At 37.3% G+C, this 26135-nt stretch overlaps 1 protein-coding gene across 1 annotated transcript in view; it reads right to left on the bottom strand.

Moving 5' to 3' along the window:
* Hook3 (hook microtubule tethering protein 3) overlaps positions 1 to 26135 on the bottom strand; it is an 84650-nt gene that overhangs the window by 15476 nt on the left and 43039 nt on the right. The window contains exons 8-19 of the mRNA XM_034519866.2: positions 24423 to 24506; positions 23076 to 23239; positions 21767 to 21907; positions 20364 to 20565; positions 18690 to 18800; positions 17989 to 18076; positions 16240 to 16309; positions 14226 to 14366; positions 9678 to 9765; positions 5716 to 5750; positions 1750 to 1832; positions 302 to 402 (exon numbers count right to left, since the gene is read on the bottom strand). Coding sequence (XP_034375757.1) covers positions 302 to 402; positions 1750 to 1832; positions 5716 to 5750; positions 9678 to 9765; positions 14226 to 14366; positions 16240 to 16309; positions 17989 to 18076; positions 18690 to 18800; positions 20364 to 20565; positions 21767 to 21907; positions 23076 to 23239; positions 24423 to 24506 — 1308 coding nt within the window. The remainder of the gene's footprint in view (positions 1 to 301; positions 403 to 1749; positions 1833 to 5715; positions 5751 to 9677; positions 9766 to 14225; positions 14367 to 16239; positions 16310 to 17988; positions 18077 to 18689; positions 18801 to 20363; positions 20566 to 21766; positions 21908 to 23075; positions 23240 to 24422; positions 24507 to 26135) is intronic.

Raw genomic sequence — 26135 nt, forward strand, 5'->3', positions numbered from 1 at the left:
TTGTCTGTTCATATATATACGTCATTAAGCTTTGGTTTCTTCTTTCATGTGTTGTTAACTCTAATTACTGCTACAGTGGTGCTGTTGCTTACTTTTATGTAAGGTACATTTTCTTCTTGCTAATTAATTTGTGGAGGAACCTGATTTGATCACTATTTCCTGCTCAGGATCTTTATCTGCTTAGAAGACTTCTTTGATTATTTTCTCTGTAAGAACATAATGTTATATGGATACTGTACTTCCAGGCTAGAGGACAACATCGCTGGAAAGAACAGTAAGCTAGTTACAAGTTCATACTCACACTTTTGGCTTTCTCTAAATATTTTTTATAGCGTTCTTCCATTTGCTTCATTTCTTCTTCTTTCTTCCGTAAAGCTTCTTGCAATTCTTCAATTCTTAAGGCTGCCCATAAAAGATGACCATAAAAATTAAAATTTAATAACATTAAATTTAAAGGTATTTATTAATAAATAATAGTTCAGAGAGTGTTTGGTCTATTTTCATATATAATTTTCTCTTTAAAAAATAATCCATATTTTTATTTTACTAAAATCTTCTTTAATAAGTAAGTAAAACAGTATTAAACTACATAAAGTAAAAAGTATCTATTGATGGATGAATGAATAAACAATATATTCACATAATACAATCTTTTTAAGTCTAATTCTGATACATGCCATAGAGACTTAATGATAAGTGAAATAAGCCAGGCAGGAAAGTACAAATCCAATTCTCCATGGGTGAGTTTCCTAAATAGTTAAGCTCAGAGACAGAGGGTAAAGTAGTGGGTGACAAAAGGTGAGCAGAGGCAGAAGCAGTTCCCGGTGAACGGATGCAATGATTTACAGATGGGTAGTGGGGAGGCCACATGACAATGTATTCATTCTACTGCACTGTATTCTTAAAATGGCTACCTGCTCCTATGTGTAATTTGCTTAAAATGAAGTCTGACATTTCACTTTCACAAATGAAGTCTGAAGTCTTAAAATGAAGTCTGACACTTCACTTTCATAAAATAAAGTTAAGCTAATTACAGTTATAAATACCAAAAAAAGTATATGTCTAGGGCTAACTTATCACAATTACCTTGAAAGTATTTAGCTTCATATAATATCCATTATAATCCACGGGTAAAGAATTCATAAATTTAGTACTTTAAGAAATAGGCAAATTCTTAAATTTTTTTAGTATTATTTTATATGTGTGTGTATCCATCTCTGTGGGGGAGTATGTGCACTTGAGTGCAGGTGTCCACAGGGCTAGAGGAATTGGATCCTCGGAAGCTAAAGTTATAGGTACTTGTGAACCACCTGATAGGGGTACTGGGAACCAAACTTTGGTCTCCTACAAGGACAGCAAGAGCTCTTAGCTCTGAGCCATCTTTCCAAAACCTGACAATTTCTTTTTTAATAAACTGTCTTTTATATTTTTTTCTTAAGCACATGAGTATGTGCTTGTGAGAATATATGTCAGATGTGTGCGGTATCATAGAAGCCAGAAGAGGGTGTTGGATTCCCTGAGGTTTGAGTTACAGGGGTTGTGAGTCACCCAATGTAGGATCTGGCAATCAAACTCTTATCTTTTGGAAGAGTAGCAAGTGCTCTTAACTACTAAGTCATCCTCTCTAGCTCCTTCAGGGAATTCTAAGTGGCTGGAATAGCTAAAAGACCTATTTAAAAGAAACAAGTAACATAGGCTCATCATCTCTACAACAGTGTAAGGTCAATGATGCAAGTAGGGAAAGCTCACAGCTGTTGTTAAATCTTGGCTCCAGATCTTCAATAATGGCTCTCTTTTTCTGTAATTCATTGTTGGCTTCATGCAGCTTCTCTCTGCAACAAAATACGTGACTATATCAACACTCACTCCTGTTTTTGCATCCGCTTCTCTCTCCAACTTAGTTCTCATACATGCTACACAAGTTCTATGCCTTTGACTACATGCTTAACCCTTGTTTTTGTATTCTTTTTTCATTTTGAACTAAAAATTTATTATATTTAAAATAGACTTGCATTGCACACAAGTTTTTTTGAAAACAGATAAACAGACTAAAGCTTTTTTAAAAAGGCAAAACCCAGTTCTTTTGGTTTGAAACAACAATTTCTTCTACATAAAACATACACGAGAATCTTCATGTTTTAAAAATAAGGATATTGTAAAAATTAAATTTCAACCTCTGAAAAGCTTTTCAATGCAAACTTTGTTGTCAAAGGTAAATTGCTAAAAACATAGATTTAACAGAAAGAACATTACAGACACAGATATATACAACTTGAACAGACTTCACAAGATAATGCAGAACAAAAGAAGTCAGGTTCTGTTTATGACAAATCCAGCTTCAAAAACTAACAAAAAGTGATAAAGATTAGTACTGTGGCTAATACAGAGATGTAGTCAAATCAACTGTGAGGAAGAATGATCAATTCTGTTAAATGTTCACCTAAGTTATCTATATATGAAGATAAATATTCACCAACCTATGTGTTTAGGAACTTATATAAATTACTAATAAATGTTATGTTACAATATAAAAAAATAATAAACAATAAGCTTTTTCTCATGTTAAAGTTGAATAATGTGATATATAATCCATCTTCTAACTTATTCAGTGTGGCATTATATAATATGTATAAGACATAAAAATATAACTGAACTTTTTGTTATATCTATTTCTAATGTTTTTCAAAGCATAATACTATAATAAATTCCTTCCTGCCTTTTTAAAAGAGAAAATGTCTCATTGTGTAACTCTGGTTGACCTGTAACTCACTACATAGATCAAGCCAGCCTTGGAGTCAGAGATCCAACTACCTCTGCCTCCCAACTGCTGGGAAGAAAGGCATGCATTGCCATGCCTGGATCTTTTTCTTTTTCAGTAAACTATTTTTCAATGTCTAATTATCTGATATATATATAATTAATTAATATATTATCTAACATTTATAACATAAATCTAATTATATACATACATATGTATACACACATAAATAATCTTAAAGAATAAAATAACTAAGCATAGTGAGCAGTCAATAGGTTAAAAATAAAAAAAATCTTTCTAAAGCCTTAAACAACATACATCTATCTTCTTGCTAGGGATAATCAATGTCCCAATCAAATGTTCTCCTGACTTACAAGATGGTTTACTGCCTTTATCTTACTAAGCAATGTTACTTCTGTCTAGCATTTTACTTACTGTATTAACTACTGACTACATGTCTTCTAAAGGTTTTCTAATATGTGGACAGCGTTATCTCTAGAAATCTCAGGCATAGACAGTAAAACTGCTATATTACAGAGTATGCACAGTTTTCAAGTTGAAGAGGCTGCTGACTGAGCAATACTCAGCAGTCAACGAGAATTATTATTGCTTAACAACCTTAGCAATAATTCTCATTACTGACTGATTTCACTTTTAAAACTAATTTGATATGCTTAAAAATGTTCTCTAGTACAGTTTTAAATCTGTACATGACTACTGAGAGGTCCTGTGGTGAGTTGAATATTCTTCCAAAAGGTACGTTCTAATCTCTAATACTGTGATTGTGACACTACTTCGAACTGGATCTTCTTAGTTAACATTAAACAGGAGGTTGTACTGGGCCAGGGCACACTCTGAACTCAACTACTGTTGTCCTTATAGGAAGATCCATGTTCTTCCTTAATTGTGGTTTTGCTTCTCATGGTTCCAATTGCTTATGGCCATTTTATGTCAAACCATTAGACAACCCCAGGCAGGAATGTTTTAAGTTCCATGATGTATGGAGTTGTATGGTAAACTTCCATGTGTCCTGCCATGCTCTCCCTTACATGTCAGTGATCCCTCTGTCCTGCATATCCACTGTCTAGGTTATCCACCACTAGTTATTTAGTAACCATGTTGGTTATTAGAACAACTGTTTTAGGACAGTTATAATTGTTTCAGAGGTATTTATCTATAGGAAAGAACTAAAAAAATGTAGAGTTCAGAACTACCAGTGATTTCAGGCATTCACCAAGTACCTCAGAAGAAATCTTGTGGATGATGGAAGCACTCTACAGAAAGACTGTCAAGTGAAAACAGAGGCTACCAATGGAACACCAAGGCCTGCCCACAGCTACCAGAACTAGGAGGTAGACTGGGGCAGGCTCTGCTCTTCATCTGCAAGGGAACTAATCTGACAACAACTGGATTTGAATCTTGTTGGCTCTATAACTGTGAGAAAATAAATCTGTTCTCTTGGCCCCTTTATTTGTGGTAATGTTTTGCAACACAAGAAACTAACACAGGCTCTGTCTTCACTAAATATCCTGTCTAATGAAGATTCTTAGCATGTGCACAACTGAACACCCAACAATGGTTAAAGAGTAGATTTCTGACTCATAGTATTCTGCTTTTGTCAGAGAGGAATGGACAATTAAAAATTACAAGATTTAGCATGTTCTCATTCTAGGTAATCTTACAAAGGCTGGAAAGCAGGTTGTTCTAGTACAGTAAGAGTCTGCCTATTATTAGACGTTTGAGAAACCTCAGTGGCTAGGAATCTATCTCATTCACTATATTAAAAAACTAGGTAACATACATCAAACTTTCAGAAACACAGTATCTTTCCAAATGTAGAAAAAAAGCCAACCATATCTCTTTGGTGTGGAGAATGCCTATTCTAACTTAATCAGCAACTACTAATTCATACCCTTCCTACACCCTCCTATATTTAATACTTGCAAGTAACTTTACAGGAAAATGATAGATTAAGATGTTACTGGGCATGAGAAAAATTATTGAAGATTTCTTCAGGAGGGTCAAGTGATATTTAAATTTCTTATTTCATCTTTTAAGTTACAAAGTCCTACTTAAAATGACTGTAATTCAAAGGCTTAATTGAAAAATATGGTACTGACAAACATTCTATTTTTAAAAAGTTTATTTGTTGGAATACCTAACACAATCTGTACATCTAAGGCTCTGGGAGCACGGAGGAAGAGGAGAGTGGAAAGACTTTTAAGAGCCAGAGGCGTAGGACATTTGCTTCAATGTAGTGTCATCTAAAAGCCATGAAATAAAGCTGGGCAGGGAGGAGGTATTAGGGGAAGGAGTGTAGTAGAGTGAATATGATCAAAATACATTGTAGGAAATTCTCAAATGACTAATAAAACTGTATTTAAAAAGTTTACTTAAAAATGAATGTATGGCTGGCAAACTGTAGTCTGTGGGGGCAAGGAAGGAAGCAGGGAACCTGTTCCCGTGTGTAAGGTTCTACTGCAGCACCAATCTAACTACTAGCTCTAATATTGTCTACAGCTGTACTTACAGCTGAGTGGCTGCAACAGAGGCCAGAACTTATATAGCCTAAAATAATTACTATCTGGCTTGTCAAAAAAAAAAAAAAAGGATGTGAATAATATGAATATCCATAATATGAATATTATAACAAAGATAGGAGGAAGTCCTAAAGTTTCAACTGAGAAAACAGCCCTAAAATCTTGTTCTGAAGTCTCACACTGTTGCCTAAGTTGGACTGACACAGGAACAGTTCTCCTGCCTCAGTCTCTTGATTGCATGTGTGAGTCACCGAATTGATGTATGGGAATTTGGGTAGAAATAATCCTGTAGTCACCACCAACAGGCGGTACCCTCCTGTATCTTCAAGGACACTTATGCCCCTGTACATCCTCTGTACCCACAACAAAGTGCTTTTGTTCTGTAATGTGAAGAGCCTCAACAAGTTGTCTACTTACAGATGTTCTTCAAGCTTCTTTTTTAGAAGAACTGACTGAAAATGGAAAATAAAAAGTTAGCTCATTATTTAGCATTTTAACTAACAAATTATTTTGTAAAAATTAAAGACTATCTAGTAAATTACTTGGAGTAAGCTCTTAGTAATTTCTTTGGTCAAAGAGCTCAAAACCCAATGTGCCTCAATTTTTTCCTCTTCAATAAAAAAAAAAACAGAATAGCCCAGCAGTGAGAGTAGTCAGTAAGAAATACACAGAAACTAGATAAAGTCTCTATACAGAGGAGAATGAATTTAAAAGCTACTGATATAGAGACTCAAATATTCCTGCACTATGATAAAGTCTCAGGTTTGCTGCCATATTTTAATTGATGACAAGTAATGTACTTGATGGCAGAGAGAGAGAGTTTTGACTTGGTATTTTTTAAAAAGTCTCCTGAAAAGCAGAAAGTTAAAATTATATTAATAATGGACTTTTAAATTATGTGATAAACGATACTCAAAGCCAATTAATGTAAGCTTATAAAACAAACTATTCAATTTCTTAATAACAGCAAAAAGGAGAAGGAAAAGTCCCTCATTTTTAGTTGCCCTGTTTAATGACGACCATCATATATATTCACTCATGTCTGTTCACTCCCTGCCATTCAGGAGAGGCCTGAGCTCACCATGTTTGCAGCCCAGTTCGCCTTAACTCAGGACTCTCCTCCTTCCAGGTGTGTATTACATGCTTGATTTCATTCACGTCAGTTGTAACAGAGCTTTGGGATATTTCAAATTCACATCTTTCTCAGTATAACAATTGTAATTAGACCAAATCCTCTACCACTATTTCCTCAAAGCCCACAGAAAGATAATAATCTTACTAGCTTTTAATAGTTACTTATTTTTAAATAATTATTGTTTGTTCTCTTTGCTAAGAGGATGAAATAGAAATATTAAAAATTGTTGACATTAAGTTTTGATTAGATCCTAACACGTTGTTTTGAATTGCTGCAATTTATATGGTAAAATAACTAATACAAGGCCAATGTGGCAGACATCACACTACAGCCTGTTACACACATGCTATAAACCCCACAACGGTACTATGAGCACCGCTGTCCAACTGAGAAGCTAAGCCGAAGCACATTTACTTATTTCTATCTGTATGGCAGAGACCCCAAGCCCTAGGCGCAGCCTCCCTTTCCATCACTCTGTGGTCATTGTCTTTCCAAACTATCAAAATGTGTGACTGGAGCAGACTAGATTATAAAAGGAAGCTTGCATCAAAATAAATTATATAAATGAACTAATAGGGAGAGCATTTCTACATTAGGATTTTGATATAATTTAAGGATTTTCATTGTAAAGAGCATATATTTGTAAAGCAAGTAATCAGCATATTCATTTTTCATGAGTCATGCTCTCAATATTACTGAGATATTAAAATTTCAATATTACTGTCTATAATATCAGATAAAGTATACAATTTAAAAACTTCTAAGTATATCGAAATGAATAGGAAGCCATACTTACAATAGCCTTGAGCAGAAACCATGCCAAGAGACAGAGAGGACATATTAGTATGAAGCAAACACAGCAGCCAAGAGAAGGAACCATTTAGTAACTCATGAACAGAAGTAAAAGATATGCATTTTTCAGAATTGTACATTTCTCTTTCTTCTATGGTCTCCTCATCCTGTCTTGTTCTCTGAAGTTTTATATACTGTAGCTAGCTCAAATTATCCATATGACTGGATATAACAATGAATTTCTGCTTCCATGCTAAAAACAAATGACATAAAAATAATAATAAAAATGTGCAGACCATTAAGCTCTGACTTAAGGTTATAAGAAAAGGCCATTTGATAACAGAAAAGGCAGCAATTATGTCTTCTTCGGAGGGAAGGAATCAGGTCTAGAGGTTGCTCTGCATAGAGCAACTTCGGAGACTCCTGAGATGCAACACTATAGGCTATTGAGGAGAAAAGAAAAAAAATCTGATGGGGTAACATAACTACATATCCTGAACTAAACTAATTATTTCTCTAATGAATCTGGAGTCTTCAAAACAGAAAAATGTCCACCTGATTCTTGTGTGCAGAGAGCATGGCAGGAAATCTTGCTTAGATTTGAGGTAGACATCTCATTACTATGTAGGCAGTTAAAAGGTGACCGTTTATGTGAGTATTTACCTCTGAAATATATAATCCCCTAAAGAATGGCACACATGTCTAATTAGATTTATCACAGTGATACTACGCTAAGTTCTGTTAAAGAACAACCATGTTTAGTTTAAGCATGAGGCCCCACACATGCTTGCTGCTGCATGACTACATTTAGTGAGTTGACACCTCAGCATGTTTGCCTCCTGTGCACCCTATTCTCCCCTTCTACAAAAACAAATCCCCAACAGTCACTTCAAAGTTTTCAAGACCCAAATGAATTTTACATATTGGTTAAAGGAATCCAGAGCTGTCATCAAATTAAGAACTACTACCTCCAATGATTTATCTCTAAGACACTGTTAATTAAGCTTCATTATTCCAGTATACTAATTTTACTTCTTTGAGATTTGCTATTTATACATTTTTCTTTTAAATCATAACATTGGGTATGGCTATGGCTATTGGTAGTAGAACATTTGATCTGGATCCTAGAACCACAAAATTTTTTTTTAAAGAGAAAGAGAGCAACAACAACAACAACAACAACAGCTTGGTACTTTCTACTAATTCCATGTTAATAAAGGTTAAAAACAATGTTGAAAATGACAGTAGTTGTGAACTGATCTGGGAAACTAAACAATTACCAACTCATTAAGAAATAAACTAAATCATAAATCAAACTGACACACTGATGATGTAAATAAGATGTATGTGTACAAAAACCAAACCAAGTTTGAGGCCTTGAGGCTTTTACATTTAGTATTCCTAGACTGCAAAAGTAATTTACTTAACTCTCTTCTGTTTTCAGCAGTTCTGCTGATAAGGTTGGAGAAGATTCCTCCCTCAGACTCATCAATAGAAATAATCGGAAGTTTAAACTCAAATGTCTGAGCTACAGTCAAAGTGCACCGGCAGCAGAAACCACAACTGATTTATTAACATTTTAACCCACCCCCCTTCTTTACACTGTTCTTAAATATTTTTGTGATTTAGTTTTATTATATATGTTTTATTCGGTATATAGGGTTTGCCAATTATAGCTTGTTATTGCTGCCAGAGACAGTCTCCTAGGCGCTCCTGCACATTGTGAACGGTGGTTAGTGCATGAGGCGACATAAGCCACTATCTAATATGGCATAGGCACCATACTCCAGTGAGCGAGTGCCAGCAGCAGAGGGAGCTATGACAGAGCTGAGCAGAGTGATAAAGAATGTAAAGAGGTCAGTGTGGATTCAGAAACTCAGAAATAACAGCACACTAGAGGTGGCATTATTTTCTTAAATACCAAGTTTATATTAAAACTTTCTTCTTGGGCATGCCTTTACTTTTTTTTTTGGCCCGAGGCAGAAGACCTTTTACTTCACTATGCTTGAATACATATAAGATGTATAGCCTCAATTTACTATATATTGGCTGATAAATACAAGTGAACTTTCAGTTTCTTGCAGAGTCAATTAAAATAGGGCTTTTAAATAAGAAATGCCAGTGAAAAGAAAAACAGTACTTCTTCCCTATATCCGGTATAACACTAAATTATTGAATATCATCAAATAAAAGATGGGCCTGAGAAATGGCTCAATGATAAAGGCATTCACCACCAATTCTAATGCCACATGGAAAGAAACAACTTCCACAAGTTGTCTCCTGAGCTCCACAAGTGCGTTATGGAATACACGTGCACACACATGAGCATGTGCCTCCACAACTTTTTTTTAAAAAGTTTTTAAAAAAGTTTTTTTTAAAAAAGTATCAAAACTATAGGTTTTCTCAGTTTTGTGAAACTTTTGGAGCATGGCTGGAACATATCAAAACTTACATCTTCTGCTTTTGAGCCTTGATCCTGCAAAGATTTTTGCAGTTCTTCTACTTGTGACTGTACTTCTAGAAGTCTCTGATTCACAAGCCTGCAAAACAAACACATATTAATTCTCAAAGTATACCTCTTCACCTTGGGTGGTCATACTGATTTCACCAAAAGCAAACTATGGACTCAGGTTGTGGAACTGCAATAGCACAGGCACAGCTGGTTGTAGTGGCACCATGTAACTGCAATAACACAGGCCCAGTTGGTTGTAATGGCACCATATAACTGCAATAACACGAGCAGTTTCATATCACATGTAAAGATTTTGTCCATATTATTTTTTGTATTATTTATAATTTCACTCTGGGGCTAGAAATGCAGCTCAGCTGGTAGAGCACTTGCCTAGCATGCATGGAGCCCTGGGTTTCATCTATGTATAAACTAGGCATGGTGGGACACACCTGTGACTCCCAATACTTGGGGGTAGAGGCAGGAAGGTCAGAAGCTGAAGTTATCCTTACATACAAAGTAAGCTTGAGGCCAGCCTGGTATACATTACCAGCCTGACAGAAAACCAAACCAAACCAAACCAAACCAAACCAAACCAAACCAAACCAAACCTAACCTCACAACCTCACTTTTGCTTTCCTCTCTCCTTCATTGTTTTTTTTTTTTTTTTTAAATGGTTTTTCGAGACAGGGTTTCTCTGTATAGTTCTGGCTGTCCTGGAACTCACTCTGTAGACCAGGCTGGCCTCAAACTCAGAAATCCGCCTGCCTCTGCCTCCCAAGTGCTGGGATTAAAGGCGTGCGCCACCACCGCCCGGCTCCTTCATTGGTTTTTAAATCTATAATGCTACTGTGGACTTTGGGATCTGGAAGACCTGAGCTTTCATTTTTAAATCTGCTAACTGAAAACTACTAAATATTCTTTAGCTTCAGCTTCCTCAATTTTAAGATGGAGCTAATACTATTAAAAGGATTATAAAAGGCAATTTTATGAAATTTTTGTGATCATCTGGCATATTACCATATTTAATTATTTGCTATATAATACTTCAGAATTCCAAGGAACTTTGCTAGGAAAGGAGTAAAATAAATTATCTGTAGATGACAAGACACCATACAAAGAAAATTCTAAAAAATTCTACCAAAAAACTTTTAAAATTGACCAAAAAATTTCAGTTAGATAGCAAGATAGAAAATCAATATACAAAAAGCATGGCTTTTCTTTTTAAGACAGGGTCTAGCTATGTAGGTGGGCTTGGGACTTGCCATAGACCAGGCTGGCTTAAACTCTGAGAGATCCACCTGCCTCTGCCTCCTGAGGGCAGGGATTGAAGAAATAAACCACCAAACACTGTCAATAGCAGTTAATTTCTACCAATAATGGAGTTTCTCAGAAAGAACCCCTAAGTTGTTGAAGTCTCCAGAATGCCCAGGAGACAACCCACAGACGGTGAGAAATTTAGTAAGGTGGAAGGCCCACGTGAGGATGCTTCAATCAATCTCACTTAGAAAGGGAAACAAAATAATCACAGGAGGAAGAGAGATGGAAGGATCTGGGTAGGAGAGGGAAGAGAAAAGGAAAAGGGGGAACAGTAAGATTAGGTGTGGCGGGGGACAGGAGAATGAATGGAAATATGCAGTTTCTGGGGGTGGGAGATAAGGGGACCCTCTAGAAAGTCCCAGAGACCCGGGAATGAGAGACTCTCAGGACTCAATGGGGATGATCTTAGCTAAGAAGCCCAATAGTGGGGAGAGGGAACTCTTTAGAGTCCACCTTCAGTAGACAGACAGTGCCCCAAGTGGAGGGGGTTACCAACCCACAGTCAAAATTTCTGACCCAGAATTGCTCCCATCTAAAAGAACTGAATGGACAAAAATGGAGAAGACACTGAAGGAAAAGCTGTCTAGTGACCAGCCCGAATTGGGATCCATCTCATGGGGGAGCACCAAGGCCTGACACTACTACTGGTGCTATGATGTGCTTATAGACCTGGCATGGCTGTCCTCTGAGAGGCCCTACCAGCAACTGACTGAGACAGATGCAGATTCTTATGCCCAACAATTGGACTGAATTTGGGGACTCCAAGGTTGAATTAGGAGAAGAACTTAAGAAGCCGAAGGGGAGGGCAACCCCACAGAAGTCCAGCAGTCTCAACTAACCTGGACCCAGAGGTTAGTCCCAGAGACTGAGCTACCAACCAGGCAGCATATATGGGCTGGTCCGAGGCTCCCAGCACCTATACAGCAGAGGACTGTCTACCTGGTCTGCCCTTAGTGGGAGAAGATACGCCCAGTCCTTGAAAGACTTGAGGCCCCAGTGAAGGGAGATGTCTGGTGGGGGTAAGGGGAAGCACCTTCTTGAAGGCAACGGGGAGGAAAATGGGATGAGAAACTGAGTGAGGGGGGACCAGAAGGGAAGGGCAATGGCTGGAATGTAAATAAATAAAATAATTAAATAATTTTAAAAAAAGAAAGAACCCAGAACAGAAATTCCAACAACTGCCACATCCCCTGCCCCCACTCTGCAAGCCAAACCCCAAACATTTCTAGGAATAAACCTAACCAAAAATGTAAAATACCTGTAGAGTAAAAATGACTAAAGAGAGAAACTGAGTAAGATTAACAGAAGCTGGGAAGAGCTTCCATTCCATGGAACTAATATTGCTGAGATTTCCAAAGTATCCAAAATAAGTGCAGATTCAATGCAATTCCCGTCAAAATTCCACTGGCATTATCCATAGAAATAAAAAGACTAATTAATGCTGGTGGCATCACTCATTTGATTAAAACAATTGGAGAGTTCTAGCAACAAACAATAGTACAGAGTTGAGGTATAACCAGATATACCTAACGATGTAAAAGAGGATCCAGGAATGCATGTTCAGTCAACCAACTCTTGACAAAAGTTCCTGTCCCCTGCTGGGTTATCCAATCCCTAGTGGGCAGTCCTAACAGGCTGTACATAAGAGCAATCCTAAATGAACTCAGCAGAGTTGTATACACACATGTAACAATAGTGATTATAGAAGAAGAGGCCATGAATTTCAGAGGGGATATGGCAGGCACTGGAGATGGAAAGGGAGGGTGGTGGGAAATGAAGTAATGCAGTACTTGTGTATGAAAAGTAAAAAGCTTAGGTGTTGGGAAGATAGTTCAGTCAGTGGGTAAGAGCACTGGCTACTTTTCCAGAGGACCTGGGTTCAATTCATGGCAACTCACAACTATCTGTAATTCTAGTCCCAGGGAATCTGATGCCCTCTCTAGCCTCTGTGGGCAACACATGCACACAGTGCACAGACATACATACAGGCAAAACACCCACATGCATAAAATAGAAATCAGTAAGTCTTTAAAATCCTGGGAGAATGCTACATTGATGACACAGGCATAAAGAGCACAACAATTTAATAAAAAATGTGTAAGCTCAAAAAAAAAAAAAAAAGCTTTTCACAGAAATAAGAAAAGGGAAAACAGTTAGGTCTATTAGTTAAAAAGCCAGATATGGTGGCGCACACCTTTAACCCAGCACCCTGGAGGCAGAGGCAGGCAGATTCTGAGTTTGAGGCTAGCCTGCTCTACAGAGTTCTGGGACAGCCAGAGCTATGAGAAGAGGAGAGAGGAGGAGAGGAGAGGAAAGGGGAGGAGAAGGGAGGGGAGGGGAGGGGACAGGAGGGGAAGGGAGGACTCATGACAAAGTATAAAGTAAACCATCAGAAGATGCTGCTAATTTTATAGTAACTGACTTTGAAAAACTGTGAAACAAGCAGAAAAGCAATTTTTTTTTGTTAATCTGACAATTTCTATATTTTCAAAATAACTCCTTTTAAGGCCATGACAAACGATACATTAGGAAAAAAAATTTTGTCAGTTCAACTCCCTACCAGCTGAAATTTCCAAACATTAGCCTGTGAACTGCAATTTATGTGAACAAGTTCGACTATATCAGATATTTTTAATCCTCTCCATAGTTTTTTAAGCCAGGGATGGTGGTACAGGCCTTTAATGCTAGCAGAGGCAGGCAGATCTCGGAGTTCCCAGGTAGTCAGGACTTTATACTAAGACCCCAGGTCAAACAAACAGATTAAATAATCTTAGAAAGAAATTATAGCTGAACTAAGATGTTACCAATAGACATGCCAAAGTGGATGGGGAACAGCCTGTGCATGAGGCCTCAGCTTCCACAAAGAACTATAGGGAACTGAGTAAGCTGGGCAGGAGAGGCGGCCCTTCAGGGAAGTGCACACCAGTGGTTGTACAGTGACAAATATTAAGCCCTGAAAAACACACATGTAAGTAACCAGGTTATATTAAAGAATATATATGTATAATCATAAACATGCATACATGTAATAACAATGAAAGAGGAGGCCCTGAATGTGAAGGAGAGCAGAAAGGAGAAAAAATAAGAACTGTTGTAATTATTTTATAATTTGAAAAAAGAAATATGCCAGCATGTAATCATTCTTCAAACAAACCCCAGCTTTTCTTGGAAAATACCAAAACCAAGGCACAGGAAGAAGCTGTGGCTGACCATCACTCCTGCACACCCTACCTGTTCTCAGTCTCCAGCTCATTCTTGCGTAGATTTGCATCATCTAGAAGGCTCTGCAATAAGGCAATTTTCTCATTGTCTGAACCCTCTTGATTGATTTTTAACATCTTATTCTCATGCTGAAGACGAATAAGTTTCTCCCTGAATGAGAAAAATAAAAGCTGATTATCTGATTCATTAAGATAGTATATGAATCATGATCCAATTATGATATAGAGTATCAATATGCAGGATACAAATGAAAAATTAAGTGTAAGAAATTCAGTGTCTTTATAAAAGCAAAAGGTATCACCTTTAGGAACTAAAGTCCTTTTAGAATGTATAATTTGAAGAAACAGTTTCTGTGTATCATGACAAATGATAAAGAAAATTCTAAACCTTATTTCCTTTCTTACTTAAATAATAAACATATGACTGTAACTGTACAATGCAAAATGACTGTTGCTGAAACTAAACCTTCTAAAGTCTGTGTATTTATTCACACAGACAAATATTTGTTTTTCAAAAGAAAACTGGTACTTGCTAGTTACACTTAAAACTCCAATTTTTTAATATTATATCTCCAAAATTTAAATGATACAGTACTAAAATATGTAAATCAATTATTACTTGTTTAGACAATCTATTTCAAGATTTTAACAATTTTCTTTTCAAGACAGGGTTTCTTTGTGTAGCCCTGGCTGTCTTGGAACTAGCTCTATAGACCAGGCTGGCCTTGAACTCACAGAGATCTGCTTGCCTCTGCTTTCCAAGTGCTGGTATTAAAGACGTGTGCCACCACAGCCTGGCAAGTTTTTAATATTTTAATAGTTACCTGCTTTATAAAAATACCTTAAGATTATTTATCAGAAAAGCAGATTTTCAGATAAAAGATGGGTGCATTTCTACATATTATGCTACTCTGTTTTAAAACCTTTTTCTCCTCACTTTTTACATTGTTTAAGGCTTTTAATTCCTCTGAAACTCTAACAATGGTGAAAAATATCAAATATTAACTCAATGTCTATGACAAATGCTGTAAAGTTTTCATTACTTTATAGTTTCATTTTCCCTATTAGCTCTTCTGGATATGGAGCCTACTTAAGTCATATCTAATCACATGCAGAAAAAACACAGTTGTGAGTTACTCTTGTTCCCTTTTAACTTAAAAATCCTCACCAACAGGCTTCCTTAACTGCTTCTGGGGTAAAGGATCTAGCCATTTTCTTATAAATAATTGCAAAGAATAAGTATGCATTCATTCAACTAATTTTACTTGTTTCTAGACAATGAAAAGTAAAAGATCATAAAGGCTGGGGAGGGGCTGACAGCCTATGATTCCAGGATTCCAAGATGGAGATAGAGATCCAACTCCCCAGCAATGTTCAGGATTCACCATCACCTTCTGTGTACTTGGTTCCCACTCCTCTCATTTTTCATTTGTACACATAATGCTAGGATGTACTGTAGGACATGAGAGCTCTAAGATGCTAGGTCTAAATACACAGTGAGGAACAGAGGGCAGAGCTGTTACACATGGGGACAGTTTGTCTGCAGCACTACACCTTTATGAGACCAGTCTTAGTGGTTAATAGATAAATCTTAGTAATTAATTATGTATTCAGTTGATGGCTAAGTACAGCCTTTACTGTCTGCCGAGACTCCAAGAGTAGGATACATGACTTTTCTTTTTTTTTTTTTTTCGAGACAGGGTTTCTCTGTGTAGCCTCTGGCTGTCCTGGAATTCACTCTGTAGACCAGGCTGGCCTCGAACTCAGAAATCCTCCTGCCTCTGCCTCCCAAGTGCTAGGATTAAAGGCGTGCGCCACCACCGCCCGGCATGACTTTTCTTTTGTAGTATGAAAGACTGCCTTACTGAAGTGAAAATAATTAGATCTAGGCCCAGTTAAAAAAAGCTTCTAACATGCCTAAAATGTGGAAATTTAATGCTGAGTTCAAGGAGGAAATGTACGTCAAAAAGAGGAGCTAGTTCTTTGCAAGGGTACTGTGTGACTCTCACTAACAGTCTCCTTACCTGATTTCAGGTGTAACAATCTCTGCTGCAAGGCTGTCTGAAGATTCCTGGCTTCCCAGAGGCATTAACCCTATGAGCACAAGGAGAGGCAGACAAAGTCAAGGAAGCACAACTACCTGCTTTGATTAAGAGATGCAACTTCTGCATGTAAGCACTACCCTGAATATGAATTTTAACACCTAAATAATAAAAAAAAAAACCTCTGGTTCTTTTTTGGGGGCTTGGGGAGTTGTTTGTTTTGAGGTATTGATACTTGAACCCGGCTCTGTGGATACTAGGTGAAAAATCACCAATTTTCTCAAGTGAAAGTCTAAGCCTTACAAAATTAATTTATTTATAATAGTTTTAAGGGTACAAATATATACCTTAAGTACATTTCAATGTTATCTATTACTATTACCTGTTTTCAACTGTTTTAATAACTGAATCAGAAATTCTATAACCACTAGGCACTCTCTTTTTCTGCCTGTAATTCCCTGGTAAACCCTATTCTACTTTTTGTTGTCTGGGTCAATGAGTTCCTGTGTAGACATGTAAGAAGAACTGTGTACTGGTCTTTTTTACTTAGTTAACACAGTTATTTTGATGATTTTCCCACATTACAGCACTTCTGCAGAACTTTCTTCTTTTTAAATAATATTCTGATAAATAATATTCCATTGTATGCATGTATTGTATTTAATTTATTGATGGATGTACATTATTTCTACTTAGTGGTAATTGTGAATAATGCTGGTATGCATACATATATATCTATATATCTATATATAAGTATATATAATACATGTGCACAATTATCTGGTTGTATCCACTTTCATTTCTTTTATTAATGTACTTAGAAGAATGGTGAATCATATGTTAATTTTCAAAAAGCTATCAAACTTATTTCTATAACATTGTCTCATCCTGCCAGTAATGCATAATGGTTTCAACTTCTCCCAACCAATTCTATTCAACGTTTATTTTCCTTCATTTGGAGTCATGGTAGTAGTGTAAATCTTTTTCTTTCTTTCTTTTTTTTTTTTTTTTTCTTTTTCCCGAGACAGGGTTTCTCTGTGTAGCTCTGGCTGTCCTGTAACTCAGTGTAGACCAGGCTGGCCTTGAACTCAGAAATCTGCCTGCCTCTGCCTCCCAAGTGCTGGAATTAAAGGCGTGTGCCACCACTGCCAGGCATAAATCTTTTTCTTAAAGACTTATTTTTAATTTATGTGCATGAATGTATTGCTTTCACATATGTTAAGTGCACCATGTGCTTGCAGTGTGGCAGAAACCAGAAGATAAGTGCTGATGCCCTGGGATTGTGGTTCAGACACATGTGCTGCCATGTTATGTGCTAGGACCTGGAACCAGGTCCTCTAAGAAGCATCCAGTGCTCATAGCCAAGAAGCCTCACCAACCCGAGGTGTAAGTATCTTAATGATTTAAAATCCTTTCTACTTTTTGCAGAATCAATGCCTTGGCAAGGTTGACAGACTTTAGAACAAGCCTGAGAGAGTCTTCAGAATAACAGTATCCAGGTTCACAAATGACTTTCACTTATAAAACTCGGGAGATTACAAAACTGGTTTAAAGATGCTAAGCAAACTGAATCCCCTAAGCACAGCCTGTTAAGATCTTGGTGAACAGTTCAAAAACTTTATTTTGTTTTGTCAAATTTTCACTTTCATCTGTTCTTACAATCATCTCAAAGTGAACCCGACACTTTCCCAGAAGACGGAACTAATCTCCTTGGGTTATAAAGATTTTTACCTTGGGTGGTGAGCTGCCCCTCCTGAGCCTGCACACAACGTAGCTCTTCAATGGTTTCCTTCAGAGAGTCCCTTTCCGTTCTTAACCTCTAAAGGAATACAAAGACAAAGGTCAGCTCTACTAGTTTACTGAGAAGTAGTAGGCCTTACCCAGGAAGAAGATAATCAGTAGTGAACATGGGCTTACTTTAGTTTCCATTTTTTATGGAGAGAATATGGAAGTAGAAACATGAAAATGATTGTCTTTTTATTTTCTATTTTGATGACACCAAATATCTTACTGCAAGGAACCTCACTACTCATGCTTAGGCATGAAACACAAAGCTATCCAGTTTGTCCTTTACTATTTTCTTAACACTCTTTTCTAACAAAGATGAAGACTAAATACTCAGACTAAAAAGCAAAAAATGCTAAGTAATGGTGGAACAGCATACTCCATACTAACTACATGGGAAATAGAAGGGCCACACACAGGAAAGGCAAGAGTAAAAAGACGTAAGGGGGCTAATGATAAAAAATATGTGTACATTAAAGAAATGAGAGCTGAACTAAAACTGTTCCTTGAATTTTTATTTCTGGGAAAAAGAGGTATGTGTGTGTGTGACTTAAAAGTAGAACAGTCAGTTTAAAAAAGAAATTACTGTAGTCAAAAGTGAATTAAATTTGCACTTCTGAAAAACAGAATGCCTAGTACATACTTACATCCTTTTCTTTCTGAAGACCATCAACTTTTTCTTTTAGCCGCTTATATTCAAAATCTAACTTATCTGCTTTCTTTGATTCATCAGATAATCTATTTTGCAGCTCTACAACCTGATACAAAATATAAAAGTGACATAAACATAATTTGAAACATTAGAAATTATGATCAATGTGGTGGAATGTAGCTTAATGAGAGAATATATACTTATTAGTGTGTACAAAGCCCTATGCTCAATGCCCAGCATGCCCCCCTCTGATCTAAACAAAACAAATTTCAGAAGATTACATCATTCTCTTCTACAGAATTATGGAAACCCTATTCCCACCATACTTGAATAAATGTATATAATCCATCATCCTTTTTTTTTTTTTTTTTTTTTAAAAGATTTATTTATTGTGTGTATGTGAGTACACTGTAGTATCTTCAGACATACCAGAAGAGGGCATCAGATTCCATTACAGATGGTTGTGAGCCACCATGTGGTTGCTGGGAATTGAACTCAGGACCTCTGGAAGAGCAGTCAGTGCTCTTAGACACTGAGCCATCTCTCCAGCCCCCATAATCCATCATTCTAATAGAAGGGAGAGAACTAGGAAATAAAGCCTGTCTAGTAAGACAGGCTTCTAGAGTCATCTAGAAAATGGTAACAATTATCAGAGAATCTATAGGGGATTTCACTTCTTGCAAGAACATGAGAGAAAGAAGCAGGAAAAAAAGGCAGGAACAAACACCAGCAAGGGTAAAACTCAGTTACATAGCCAATATTAGAAGGGGCTGAATACAGGGGGAGGTTTGTGCGGAAGCTGTGGATAATGGGAGGCACCAATAAGAGGATCCAAGAGCTTTGAGTTTAACAGGAATCGAGTGCTTATTAAAAAGCCTGGCTGTGAAAAGGAAGAATAAGGAGAAAAAAAACAAGCAGGCTGGGTATGGGCTGTTAGAAAGTGTCAGGACTTGTAATCCTAGCACTTAAGAGGCTGCATTAAGCAGAGCTGTTAAATTCCAGACACACCAGGAATACATGGTGACACTGTCTCAGGGGACAGGAGAGAACAGATTCCTGAAAGTTGTCCTACGACCTCCATACACATGTTGAGGCACACCTATGCCCCCTGAAACCAAATAAATAAAATGTAATAAAATTGAAATAAATATTAAAAACAGCTAAGAATCATGTGGTAGTGAGATAACAATGTCCGCCACAGCACATGTACTTGAATGCTCAGTCATCAATGAGAACTTCTGAAAAAACTAGACGGAAGAAGAGGTACGGATTGGTAGGGGAAAGTGTCACTGGCAGGCTTTGAGGTTTCAGAAGCTCAGGTCAGACCTCCTGTCTCTCTCTTCCTGCTGCTTACAGGTCAGGTTGTACAATTCTTAGCTACTTCTCCAGAACCATGGCTTATGTCTGCCTGTGTGTCACCATGCTCCATGGACTAAGCCTCTGAAACAGTAAGCAATCCCCCAGTTAAATGTTTTCTTTTGTAAGAGTTGCCTTGGTCATGATGTCTCTTCATAGTGACTAAGGCAAATCACAAAAACAACACTTGGTCAAGTATTCACTCTATTTGACTGACAGGGCTAGAAGTGATGGGTAGTTTTTAAAAAGCTATGTATTGCGGTATAGCCCTTGCCAGGCAGCACCAAAAAGAATTCTGCTTCTGTTCTCTTACCTGTCTCTTGTATGTCTCAAGCTGACCCCGGGCAGCATTAGCTTTTCTTAATTCTTCTTCCAGACTGACAGTGTTCTGCATGTACATCGTATTCTTTTCTTCCAAGAGTTTAACCTGCCGCCTCAAATCCCCAAGGTCTTCTAGCTTCTTTTTATAAGACTCAACTTGACCTTCTAGTTTAGATACTTTATCAGAAGAGTGTCTAAAATGATGGGAAATTAGTCAGAAACATACCCACAGCTGTACAGCTGTTTCAAGACAATGTTAAAATAGTAGACAATACCAGGACTTAACATATATTAAATTATAAAACTTAAAGTGAATCTAAGTTTTGTTAGATTAAGAAAAAAATCATAACCTAAATTTCAGAAAATTTTGTTATTAAGAATGTCAAAAATGTAAGGAAAGCAAACAGGAGGGTAACCAGCAAAATCACATTTAGCAGAAAAGTAAAATCAAGTGTGGAATGTTCAAATGATTTGCAACTATTATGCTGTTATCATACCCTGTAAAGGTTTCAGTAGAGAAATGGAGGGAGGAAGTAGCAAATTTTAGGGCACCGAGGAGAGTAAAAAGTTTAACTTTTGTAATCTTTCAGAAAGTTTTAAAGGTGTGTGTGTGTGTGTGTGTGTGTGTGTGTGTGTGTGTGTGTAAAATTCAAGAGAAATAAATGCTTGACACACACAGTGCTTGTTAGGCAAGAATGCTTGGGAATGTCAGCAGTTCTAGAAGGTCTTAGTAATGGGAGAAAAGAAAGCAGATGGATATGAACAAAGGCAACATGGAGAGTCAACAGTCCATAGTTGCTTCCCTCTTTGGAGGCCGCACAGCCACCTCCAGACAGCTCTCTCCAGCAGACAGCTGTGAGAGAAATGGGAGACAGGGCTAGGGATTAGTGAGCAGTGGCCCAGGGGCAAGAGAAAACATCCCTGATTTGTAATAGGACTAAATTACAGCAGTATGTGATTTTTCTCCACACACTTTAGTATTCTTAAAACTAAAGGAGATTCCAAGAGGATGAGATTGTGATGGAGAATGGTGAACAGTGAGGTACCTACACAGAGAACACATGAAAGGAAGGAGAAAATGGCCAGCAAAGAAATGAAGCCGGGAGAGCTCACGATTAAAGGAGAATAGCAAGAAGGAAGAACCAGTGCTAGACACCAGTGGAGTGACCGCCACAGGAATCTAACACTTACTTGGTATTTATTTGGCATATCAATTTAAGAGCTTATAAAGCCATCTAGTTATTCATTTACATTTTACTTTTAAATATGCCTGTATGCTCAGAGATGGCAGAGTTTATAACGTCTGAGATGGAACTCTCCGCGTCTTCATCTGTGTGTGTGTCTGGGGGTGGTGGTGGCAGTGGTCCAGTATTGCAGGGGAGGGAAACCGTTTACCTGAGAACGTCTATCTCATCCTTTAGAGACTGAGCTTCATCTGCTAAGGTGGTTAGCTCGTCGTTCTGCTGCCGAAGCTCAGAGATCTCCTTTTCTAACTCCTCACAGCGTATTCGGTAATCGTCTTTGGCTGCTTCTAGTCTGTAAACAAACAAATAGATAAAAAGCACTAAAGTGCCTCATAATTTTCCTTAGGGAGAAAAAAAAAATCCATGCCTCCTGATTACATATCTGACTTCCGTAGGCATAAACTCTATCCAAGCCCTATCTGCCATGAAAACAGGTTTAATTGATGCACAAAGTTCTCACAACAGGAGAAAAGACCAAAGGTTTCTAAATTTTTAACTAAGAATATATATCAAGAAAAGCTGTATTTAAATCCATATAAACGAATGACAACATTTTTGGTGCCTATTATCTAATTTCTGTTCACATTATTTTCTCCAAACATGGCTTAATACTATTTCCATATCTAGTTAAACAGGTTTGTTTACTTGGTATACAACCTTCCTTTGAGTTACAAGGCCCTTCCTGTCTGTTGTCCAAAGTGTTTCATGTAGAAGAATACTTACTTTCAATTTTTCTTATGTAAGTATTCAATTAAATTTTTTACTTCATAGTTTTTGCTTTTAGTAAACATTTGACATTACTGTCTTTTAACCCTCCATTTTCTGACAGTACTTTTAATGGTTTAAAGTGTAATATTAAGGTTTAAGGTTTTTGCTTCCTCTGGAACCCATGTTGATATGTGACAAAATGCTGAAACTGAAATCCAACTTTATCTGCTAGAGTAATTTGTTTTACTAAAAATTACATAAGATTTTGGGGGGAGGTCAATTTCTTATTTCATTTTTTTAAATTTAAAATTAAACAAATAACTTTATGAGCATGGGTGCTTTGCCTGCATGTATGTCTGTGTATCACTTGTGTGCCTGGTGCCTGTGGAGGCCAGAAGAGGGCATTTGATGCCCTAGGTCTGACGTTATAGATACAGCTTTGGTGGAATTTCCTAGATGTGGAGATACTTCATGACATGTGAGAAGACTCTGGGAAACTGTTTTTATTATATAGCCACTTGGGTCTGTAGTTGCCCACAAGTCCTAAAACTCCATCTGTGTGTGTGTGTACTCATGGCAGAGGATAGTATCTGTTGGAGTTAGAGCTCTTCTTTTACTATGAAGGTTCTGGGGAGTGAACTTAGGTAGTTATTAGACTTGGTGGCAAGCACCTTTGCTGTCTGAGCCATCCTGGCACCCTTTATTGTTAGCTTTAAAAATTTAAAACTAGGTTGTAAAGAGTGGCCTTTTACCTGAATGTTTCTTCTTGCAGCTGTTCTAACTGAGTCTGAAGTTGCAAATGCCTTCTTCCTGCTGGACTATTGGGATCTTCTATAGAATCAGATTGATTGAGTCGTTCCATTAATATCTGATTTTCTGCCAATAAACTACTTTTCTCCTCTTGCAGTGCTGCAACCTGTTGGGATTAGGACTGTGATTATTCAACTCAAACTCTTGTGAATTACCATTATGAATTTGTCTCCTTTTGAGACAGGTTCTTACTATGTATCCCTGACTGACCTAGAACTCACTATGCAGACAGGCCTCTGCTGCAGATCTGCCTGCCTCTGACTGCTGAGTGCCACCTCACATTGGCAACCACTCTATTGAAAACATCTACATTATTTGAATTTATGCATGCAAGGCAATATCTAAGAGTAAGAATTTTAAAAATGAGTTTCTATTTATTTTGAGATAGGGTCTTGCTACATTGTTCAGGCACTTCAAATTGTGAGGCTCAAGTGATCCTTCTGCATAAGCCTCCCAAGAACCCAGGACTACAGGTGTAAGACACCATATCTGGATTTACTTCCGGTTTGAAAAGAGACTTCACTAATGATGGTAAATAAGCACATGGAAAGGCGATAATCAACAGTCACCAAGTAAATTCAAGTAAATTCAAGCCACAAAATTAGCAAGTGCAGTGACAATGGAAAAAATTTAAAAACATATTGGCAAGGATGAAACAAAGTCTCAGATACTTGTGTAAGAATACAAAATACTTCAAACACTTTGTAAGACATTCATTTGCAGAACCCAAAGTAAAGCCAGATGGCCATGCATGCTTACAGCTCCTGTGTTGAGGGCTGTGACAGGTAGATCCTGGAGCTTGCTGGCCAGCCAGCCTAGCCAAAACTGTGGGCGTTGTTTGTTGAGAGAGCCTGTCTCACCTGAATAAGGTGAGCAGGGACAGAGCAGCAAGGCCCTCAGCACTTTCCTCTAGCTGCCGCAGGCACAGGTGAAGTACCCCAGTGCCCAGCAACACACACAGATTAGAAGGACTCCACCTTCACTGAAAGTAGGAAAGCAAGTCTACTGGCACAAATGAAGACTCAAGCACTGATATTCCTTCTCTTTTTGTTTTTGGATTTTTAAATCCAATTCTTAAATCACTTACAATGAGTTTAGTTAAATTACAGATAGCATACTCTTCTAAATTAGAACCCTATTTTTTGCTCTCTCTCTCTCTCTCTCTCTCTCTCTCTCTCTCTCTCTCTCTCTCTCTCTCTCTCTCTCTCTCATGGTTACATTGTAGTAAACCTGAATCCTGTGATAATCTCAGTACATCTGATGGCATGTGTGATAGCACATAACATTACCTGCATATCCAATTCGTGGCATCTCTGAGCAATTTCTTCCTTTGCTGACAAAGCTTCATTTAATTCTTCTGTAGTTTTTTTCAACTAGTCAGAAACAAAAGTAAGCATAAGAAATATTTCAATACAAAAATATTTCAATACAAAAAAGACCTTACATAGGTGTAAAATTTTAATTCTTGGGAGGTAATGTAGAGGAAATTAAAACCATTCCTAATAAAGACTGAAAATAGCACTTTTTTTGGGGGGTGGGGGGGAGCTTTTTGTTGAGACTGGGTCTCACTATGTAGCTCTGGTTACCCTGAAATTCCCTACAAATTCCAGACTTGTCTCAAAGTCATATGCCCTTAATTCTAAGTTAGTAAATTATAAGTACACTGATTAAAATAAAATTCATCTCTTTATTTCATATATAAAAGCCTGTTTAATAAATATACAAAACCATAAATACACCTAAACAGCAAAGAAACAATACCACAAAGAGAAAGGCAAATTATAGTTTGGATTAAAATTACATTATGTCCAAATTACATTACATGTCCATAAAATTACATTATGGCCAGCCTGGTCTATACAGCAAGTTATAGAACAGGAAGAAATTCATAACTAGGAAACAAGGAATACTGTAAATTACATTAATTTGTTTTAAAGTGGGCAATGCAATAAATAGTACCATATTTTTTCAGTACTACACTAATTCATCTCTCCCCCCCCCCGTCCCCCCTCTGTGTGCATGTCCGTGCGTGCGTGCATGTGTGCACATGTTCACCAGGGTATGCATGCAGAAGGCAGAGAACAATTTGATGTATTGTGCTCTTTGCTTTTACAAGTGGTCCCTGAGGATTAAACTTAGTTTATCAAACCTGTCAATAAGTACCATTACTTTCTGAGACATCTCACTGGCCTGTACAGGACTACTTTTAATACAAAGTTCAAGCTTAATTATACTGTATAATATCAGTTAACAACTTGGCTTAAGTTCTTTTTTTTTTTTTTATTAGATATTTTATTTACACTTCAGATGCCATCCCCTTTCCCCATTCCCCCCCCCTTAAAAAACCCCTATCCCATGCCCCCTTTTCCTTTTTGCATTTATACATTTTTTTAAAAATAATGTTAACCATAAGCGTTATAAGTTTGGAATTGTTCAATCAGAGGTGTAACCCACTGACCAACCTAGATATAACAACTATCTTTGACTGGTGGAGATACATGAATATCTGCCTCCCTGTCTCCCCCCTTTCTCTCTTTCATCACCTAGCTTCTCCTCTCCTCCTTCTCCTCTTCTTACTCCTTTTCTTCCTCTCAGTACTCCTCCTACCTTAACTCCTCCTACACATCACCCTTCCTGTTAAAATGAAACTTTTCTCTCAAAATACAATTAGAGCATAATTATGCCAATTTGTACCAGTGAGGTACAAGATAGTCCTAATACCCCATCCATCCTTTTGTTGACTAACCAGCACCTCTGTCGTATATTCTAACTAAAACATTTAGTTCTGAACCTGGCTTTAGGATGAATGTCAGCTGATGACCATCCACTCAAATCTTTTCTCTTATGGTAAATAGCTGTAAGTTTTCAACCCCATCAGAAATCCAGAATGACTGAGTTAACTATAATTGTGGGAAGCACAAAGCATAGCTTCTAAAACTTTTGGCTTAAGTTCTTAAGTTTAGGCAAAATATAAAAATTTTTAATCAATGTATTCCATTAGC

The sequence above is a fragment of the Arvicanthis niloticus genome, chromosome 16, assembly GCF_011762505.2.
Source record: "Arvicanthis niloticus isolate mArvNil1 chromosome 16, mArvNil1.pat.X, whole genome shotgun sequence".
NCBI lineage: Eukaryota > Metazoa > Chordata > Mammalia > Rodentia > Muridae > Arvicanthis > Arvicanthis niloticus.